The sequence below is a fragment of the Mesocricetus auratus genome, unplaced genomic scaffold (genome assembly GCF_017639785.1).
Source record: "Mesocricetus auratus isolate SY011 unplaced genomic scaffold, BCM_Maur_2.0 Super-Scaffold_100008, whole genome shotgun sequence".
Taxonomy (NCBI): Eukaryota; Metazoa; Chordata; class Mammalia; order Rodentia; family Cricetidae; genus Mesocricetus; species Mesocricetus auratus.
In genome coordinates this window covers 72,553,853-72,562,063 of record NW_024429192.1, presented here as the reverse complement: position 1 = coordinate 72,562,063, position 8,211 = coordinate 72,553,853, and the positions used below count along the sequence as shown (strand labels likewise).

The window sequence follows — 8,211 nt, the reverse complement described above, 5'->3', positions numbered from 1 at the left end:
AGGTGAAGGTAACTTGCTTTGGGTGATGGGGGATGGTGGTCCGTGTTAATCCCACTCAATGAGAGTAAAGACCATTACCCCAATTTTTTGGTTGAATAGGCAAGCTTTATTTCCTGCCAGACATGGCTACTCTCTAAAAGCAGGGTTTGAGAGAATAGCCCTAAACACAGGAAACATGGTTTATTTATAGCCCCCAACATTGCCAGGCTAGGGGGTTTCCAAAGGTTTTTTGGTTACATAGGAATTTGGCTGACTGAACCATCTTATCAGGGTGGTGAATGAAAAAAAAAAAAAAAGGAAAGGAACATGACTGATCCTAGGTGTGGAGGAGGAGAAGGTTTATTATAGATAAAAGGAAGAACTTAGCCAGAGGCAGGGACATCTGGAAGAGTCCAGAGTGGACATGACCCTGAACCATACAAGGAGAAGGGGAAGGGGGAGAGGGGAACCAGGTGTAGCAGCCACGAGGCTCAAAGAGAGCCGATGAAAAGGCCAGGTAACCAAAAGGTTTGGATTATATGGGGAGAGCAGCTGGGGGAAGGGCAGCCCAGCCCTTGGGCTGGAGAAGTTTAGGGTAGGGGGCAGGGTATGCTAGCTGGGAGGCCTCTGTAGCAGGTAGGGACAGAAGAACGCAGGGAGAACCTGGTGGCCAGCATTCACTTTGATATGTTAACCAGGCACCTCAGCTGTGTGTCCCAAGTTTGAGACCCAGCAGTTGGAGGTCAGGCTATATAGGGTGTGGAGCATGTCAACATCAAAGTGGAGATTTGCAACAGAGGACAGGGAGACTGAAAATTTTTGATCAGACATGTAGACCAGAGTCACGATATAAGTGGGGTTTAAAACCACAAGTTTAGGGGGCTGGAGAGATGGCTCAGCAGTTAAAAGCACTCCCTGCTCTCCCAGAGTGTCCAGGTTCAATTCCCATCACCCATAGGGGATCTGACACCCTCACACAAACATACATGCAGGCAAAACACCAGTGCACATAAACAATAAAGCCACAAGCTTAGGTTGGAGACTTCACAGACTTTCGGACGAGCCTGGCAAGGAGAACCAACTCTTACATCTTGTTCTATGAATTCCACACATGTGCCATGGCACATAGTTGACCACACACATACTTTAAAAGGAAACTCAGGCGTTTGTACTTTGCGTACGCTTTAGGGTTAATCTCTAGTCCTCATCATCCTCGGGCAAAAACAAACCAGACCAAGGATCTGGCCCCAAGGAACGATCTAGCAGAGGAGAGGGCACTGCACCTGAGGGCTTCATCACCTGCCATGGAGGACGTGGGGGCTGGAGAGCAAAGAAAAGGAGGTGAGTAGACCGTGAGATAGCCACGCCTTTGTGGGCGCTGGTCCAGGAGCTAGGGAAAAAGGCTTTAGAACCAAGGCTGGGCAGGTCTGAGCAGATCTGGCCACTATAGCATGGGCTGGGCAAGTAACCAGGTAGTGCGTAGAGAAGCCTCTGAGAAGTCGCACGCAGTTTGGCGGGAGACAAGAAAAACGGATTCTACTCAGAGTCAGCAAGCCACAGCCTCGCACGGTGGCCATGCCCGGCAGGCACTCTGGGTACCTGGAAACCACAATTCCCAGAATGCCTCAGCCCAACTTCCGGGACCGGTGAGTCGAACTCCGGAAGTAGTCGAGAACGCGGAGGCGCCAGAGTCTGATCGTCTTCAGGGTTCGCCTTGATTTCGTCGCCGCCATGGGGAAGCGACAGCACCAGAAGGACAAGATGTAAGTTGGGTAGCATTTCTCACCTCATCACCTTCCTGAAGGTCATCTCCTCCCGGAAGCCTCAGTTCTTGCAGGCCCGATATCGTCCCTCAGCGCGGCCTCCGCGGCCAGGGCGTTTTGCTGGCCGGACTGATTCACATCTGGGGCTTACCCTGACCGCCCCTTTCTCTGCCCCTGCGTAGGTTGTCTGCCCTGCTCAGCCAGGCCCTGGCTCTCACCTGCCAGCCCACATACAAGCGACAGTTTAAGACTAGCGGGCTGTGTTCCGTGTTCCTCTCGTTTGCCACTGTCTGTCTGCATGCTGTTTTCTGTGTCTCTTGAAACTAGTGTAATCAGATGTTCTCCCCCCAAACTGCTTGCAAGGACTCCTTTGACTTCTGTATTGCTAAATCTAGTGCGCAGCTCTCAGTCTTTGGGCTCCTTCCGTTTCCGAAACTGACCTTAGTGGGATCTTAGAAGCGGCTTTGCTTGTAAGATCCATGACCATGACCTCTCTTTTTCTCATTCCTCTTTGCTGGGCTCTCTTCCCTTGCCCCAGACTTCATGGGTATCCCTTCATTTGTGTTCTCCGTGGTGATCTGTTCTAGAAGTCTATGTCTTGCACTAAGTCAGCTGTTTACCCAGTAGCTTTCTCAGAATCAGTATGCCTGAAAGGGAACTCTTGATAATTTTCACACCTTAAGCCTGCTCTATGTCCATTTATTCCAGTGGTTACATAGTAAGTTCTTATTTGCTATACATAGAGTGAAGACGGTTTTCAGCCTTACACACCAGCACATGCAAACAGAGCTATGTTAGGTCATGTCTGGGTCCTGCTCAAAGCGGTTCAATGACTTCCCATCACATCTAAGGCAACAAGTAGTACTTCCTGTGATCCTCGGACTCCTTTATGATCAGCCACTGCTCTTGCTTCTGTCTCCTCCTCACACGTTTCTCTAGTGTCTCCTTCCTGGCGCACATTCAGCTTTTCCTGCTCCAGACTCAGTAAGTGCTGTCCTGTAAAGGGCATCCCCAGATGTTTGTAAGCCTGGCTCCCTCTCATGGCCAGATTATCCAGGCAAGGCCACTGATGTCTATCTTTCTGTGTGTTGTCCGTATCATTATGTCTAATGCTGCAGATGTTCGGTGTGCACTTGTCAAGTGAGTGGCAGTTCTGTCATGTGACGTCTACGGCTTCTGTCCCTTCTGTGAGGGCAACTAGTGATATCCTCTGTCTTCCTTAGGTACATCACCTGCGCTGAATACACTCACTTCTACGGTGGCAGGAAGCCAGGTAAGGGTGTTGGTGGTACTGAGGAGCGTATATAGTGGTCCAGAATGCTGACATTACAGTGTATATTACTGGGCTGAGTGCAGAGTCCACAAAAGAGGATGCATACTCGACATAATAGAGTGTACCAGTGGAGAGTTTTTAAAATATAATGTAAAATGGCTTTTTCTTTAGGAAGTGCGATAAACTTTTTCCTCCTATAAAGGAGGAAAACATGAATGGTAATATCCAAGGTTCCTAAGGCTATAGAAAAAAGGATGTAGTTGTATTTTTTTCACTTACTTATTTTATTTGCATTGGTGTTTTGACTGCATGTATGCCTCTGTGAGGGTGCCAGATCCTGTGAGACTGGAGTTGGTTGTGAGTTGCCATGTGAATTCTGGGAATTGAATCTGGGTCCTCTGGAAGAACAGCCAGTGCTCTTAACCACTGAGCCGACTCTCCAGTGCATGGATGCACATATGTATATATAATTTATGTATTTATATATTTTTTAATACAGTCTTATTGTGTAGCTCAGGCTGGGGCCTTGAACTCAAGATCTTTCTGCTTCTGTCTCACCAGTGCTGGGATTATAGTCATGAGCTACTGTACCCAGTCATAGTCACAGTTGAAATGTTAGTAAAGAATATGTGCTTTGGGGCCGGACAGTGGTGGCGCACGCCTTTAATCCCAGCACTCGGGAGGCAGAGGCAGGCGGATCTCTGTGAGTTCGAGGCCAGGCTGGACCGATAGCCTCTGAAACAATACAGAGAAACCCTGTCTCGTAAAAAAAAAAAAAAAATGAATATGTGTTTTAAAAACAGCTCAGTCAGGCTGGGTGTGGTGGTGTATGCCTTTAATCCCAGCACTCAGGAGGCAGAGGCGGGCAGATTTAAGAGTTTAAGGCCAGCCTGGTCTACAGAGTGAGTTCCAGGACAGCCAGGGCTACACAGAGAAACCCTGTCTTGAAAAACATATATACTATTTTATTATATATTTTATCTATAATAAAATTTAAAAAAAGTTCTGTGATAGGGCTGGAGACATGGCTCAGCGGTTAAGAGCACCTACTACTTTTTCAAAGGACCTAGGTTCAATTCCCATCACCTACATGGCAGCTCACAACTGTCTGTAACTCCAGTTCCAGGGGATTTGACACCCTCACACAGACATACGTGCAGATAAAACATAGACACATTTAAAATAAAAATAAGTCGTTTAAAAAAATTCTATGCAGAGCCGGGCGTTGGTGGTGCACACCTTTAATCCCAGCACTCGGGAGGCAGAAGCAGGCGGATCTCTGTAAGTTCGAAGCCGGCCTGGTCTACAGAGCTAGTTCCAGGACAGTCTCCAAAGCTACATAGAGAAACCCTGTCTCGAAAAAAACCAGAAAAAAAAATTCTATGCAGTAAAAAATTCATTGGAATTATTCAGCATGTTTGAAGACACCTGCTTTTTTGCATGCTAGGCAAACACTTTACGACTGAGGGATGTCTGTAGCCCAGTAAAATATGCTCCTTTCTTCTATCTCTAAATTTCAAAATGCTGGGGCCTTGCATATGCTAAGCTTACAGTCACTCTTAGGTATTTTTCTGAAAAATGTAAAATTTTATTGTTGTGTATATGATATAAGTGCAGGTGTGGGTATGCCTTGGTATACATGTGGAGGCCAGAGGCAAATTTGATGTACTTGGCTGTCTTGGAACCTTTTTGTGGGTTCCAGGGATTGAACTCAGGTGGTCAGGCTCACATGGCAAGAGCCTTTACCCACTGAGCCAGCTTGTTGGTCCTCTGACGTTTTTTGTTTTGTTTTGCTTTGTAGCTCAGGCTAGCCTATACTGTGTAGCCCAGGTAGCCCTTGAACTTGAGTCTCCTGTGTCAGTCTTGAGTACTGGGATTACTTATAGGCATGGGACTCTGCTCATGGTTCATGTTTTCTTTTTTAAAGATTCACTTATCTTGCGTGTATGAGTGTTAAGTTTGCATGTATATGTGTACCATGTTTGTATCTGGTGTCCCTGGAGGCCAGAAGAGCCATTGGATCCTTGGAACTGGAGTGATGGACAGTTGTGAACTGCCATGTGGGTGCTGGGAACTGAACTTGGGTCCTCTGGAAAAGAGCAAGTGCTGTTAAGCACTGAGCCATCTCTCCAGGCCCTCTATCTATGTTGATAATATCAAAAGATTCTGTGAATCCAGGTGTAGTGGTGCATACCTTTAATCCAGGACAGCTAGAGATATTCAGAGAAACACTGTCTCAAAAAGGTAAACAGCAAAAAGGTTCTGTAAGTGTTTGTATGTATATGAATGTGGGTGTTTATGTATGAAGGCTGGTGTTTGTAGTGTGCATGAATGTGGGTGTTTGTGTATGAAGTTGGGTGTTTGAGTATGAAGTCAGGTGTTTGTATGTGCATGAATGTGAATGTGTATGGAGGTGATGTGTGTATATGAATTCGTATATCAATGTCGTTTTTGTGTATGAGTGTGGGTGGGCTTTTTTGTTTGTTGTTTTTGTTTTTGTTTCTTTGAGACAAGGTTTCCATGTGGCCTTGGCTGCCCTGGTACTCACTATGTAGATCAAGCTGGACTTGAACTCATAAAAATCCACCTGCCTCTGCTTCCAGCTGCTGGAATTAACACCACTGCTCAGCCCATCTCTTGTTGAGACAGAACCTGGAGCTTACTGATTGCCTAGGCTGACTTGTTAGTAAGTTCCTTCTGTTTCTACCTCCAGTGAAGTATACTCTTAGCCACTAAACCGTCTCTCTAGCCATTTTTAATTAGGTGAGTGTGTGTCTGCCCTCAAAGGCCAGAGGAGCTAGGTTTTCTGGTGATTATAGGCGGTTGTGAGCCACTTGATGTGGGTGTTGGGAACTGAACTCCTACAGGAGTGGTATGTGTTCTTAACTGTGAAGCCATCTTTCTAGGTCCCCACCAAAATAGTTTTTCTTTCTTTTTTTTCTGTTTTGTTTTTGTTTTGAGACAGGGTTTCTCTGTATAATCCAGGCTGTCCTGAAACTTGTTTTGTAAACCAGGCTGCCCTCAAACTCACAGAGATCTGCCTACCTCTGCCTCCTGAGTGCTGGGACTAAAGGTGTGCGCCACCACTTCCCAGCACTAAAAGATTCTGTCAGGGGCCTGGAGGTGTAGCTCAGTGCTACACCTAGCACATGGCATATAAGGTCTTGAGTTTCATCTCCAGAAATACATAATATACTCTTCTCTCTTGAAACAACAGCAACAAAAAATTTAATCCATGGTAATGTAGTTTTAATGGTAGGTACACTAGATGAAATATTTTCTAAATAAGTTTTCTGGTTTTTATTTAAACAGATATCACACAGACAAGTTTTCGCCGCTTACCTTTTGATCACTGTAGGTAAGACCTTTGAAAGGGTTCTGTTTTCTTTTTTTTTTCTTCATTTTTTTAACTTAAATAATCTTATTTTATGTATCAATCCCAGTTCCCTCTCCCATTCTCCCATGCCTCCACCGACCCCCATCCCATCCCTCTTCTGCTCCATAGGAAGGGTAAGGCCTTCTATGGGGGAATTTTAAGTTTAGGGATGCTCAACAAGTACCATCTGTGTGAACTTGACCTTTTGACATACATTCAGGGTTTTCTCTGTGCCTTTCAAGATAACTTGAGCTGGGAGAGTGGGCCATTAGGACAGTGCATGGGTATTTTCTGGTTATTGTGTCTGTGTTTACCAGTTTTGCTTTTAAGCTTCATTCTTCTGAGTTTGAGTAGACCTGTTGCTAAACTTATTTTATTTATTTTTGGCTTTTTTCGAGACAGGGTTTCTCTGTATTGCTTTGGAGGCTGTCCTGGAACTAGCTCTTGTAGACCAGGCTGGTCTCGAACTCACAGAGATCCGCCTGCCTCTGCCTCCCAAGTGCTGGGATTAAAGGCGTGCACCACCACTGCCCGGCTAAGCTTATTTTATGTCTGAGAGGACAAGTGCCTAGGAGGATAGAATATTCCCTGGTGTCACATCTGGAAAGTAGCACTGCTGAGTTGTGGCCTCAGTGGTCTCACTCTGGACTTGCCTATATATTCTTGTTCCAGATTGTAAGTCATCGTGGCATCAGCAATAGTGATGATTCTGGTAGGCCCCTTCCTTCTCTGGGGTCTCAGGTACTGGTGGGAAGGGGAGGGTAGCCCAGATGAAGAGTCATCAAGTATTGCTTTGGGGCATATTGGTATCTGGATGGAGGGCCTGCTGTGAAAGCATGTCTAGGACCCAGCTGTCTCCACATATGCCGCACCTGCTGCGCAGCATGTATCTGAGATTGTGGCGAGGGTGTTGGAATTGATAACACAGAGACCAGTCGGTTGTGTTAAGAAAACTTTATGCTCCCCAAGAAGGCTCAAGAGAACTTCCCAAGAAAATGCTTCCCTCCAGAAAAGCTTCTGACACACACACACACACACACACACACACACACACACACACACACACACACACACACACACACACACACACACACCCTACCTACCTACCTCCTCCTGGCTGGTGGTTATATCCCTGACACCAGAATCGGTAGTAGCAGCAGGGGGCAGGAAGAGGCAGCTAGCCATTGGAAAGATCAAAGTCAGGGTGTTTCAGTGAGCAAGCCCTTATCTGGAACTTATAGCTCCGGTAAACTTTTCTTAGGGCACTGGATTGTTTTCAGTAAACATTGTCTCACAGCTGCCTGTGCCCAGGCTGATGGGGAAGTGGGTCTATGGCCAAGGTCTGTTCCCACACACATACTGTCTCTCTGAGGGTAAGGTGGGAAGGGGGGGATACTATAAGGGTAGGGAACTCTGGTAAGGTTGGTGTCCTTTCCTCCAAGTGTTAATTCTGAAGGTCAGGTGACCCACCCAGGTGGAGCCTTCAGCCACGTGTCACAGTGCAGTGAGAAAGGGAGGGAACTGCAGCACAGGAAGTAGAGGGACAGATCAAGTGCAGAAAGGCCTGGAGATAGTTGTTTTTTCCAGAAGCAGGCCTCCCTCAGGAAGCACCGTGCAGTGGTAATGGGAGCTAGGTAGCACCTGTTCAGGGAGGGTGAACAAATAAGATGTCCCTGGGCATTCTCTGTCATTACTGGCTCCGTCATCAACCTTGTTGGAATGAATGTTGTCTGGGTTACATCGGTCTTTGAGAGAGCTTCCTCTCTTCGTTCTAGCATCTTTGGAGGCCTCTGACTCTACTCGTCGCCTTTAGCCTCAGT

The 8,211-nt window shown here is 46.6% G+C and overlaps 1 protein-coding gene across 1 annotated transcript in view; it reads left to right on the top strand.

Annotated features, from left to right (window-relative positions):
* Window positions 1-1,607: 1,607 nt before the first annotated feature.
* Window positions 1,608-8,211, top strand: part of Ppil2 (peptidylprolyl isomerase like 2) — a 32,172-nt gene continuing 25,568 nt past the window's right edge. The window contains exons 1-3 of the mRNA XM_040751131.1: window positions 1,608-1,742; window positions 2,966-3,015; window positions 6,328-6,373. Of these exons, the coding sequence (XP_040607065.1) occupies window positions 1,711-1,742; window positions 2,966-3,015; window positions 6,328-6,373 (128 nt within the window). The 5' untranslated portion in view covers window positions 1,608-1,710. The remainder of the gene's footprint in view (window positions 1,743-2,965; window positions 3,016-6,327; window positions 6,374-8,211) is intronic.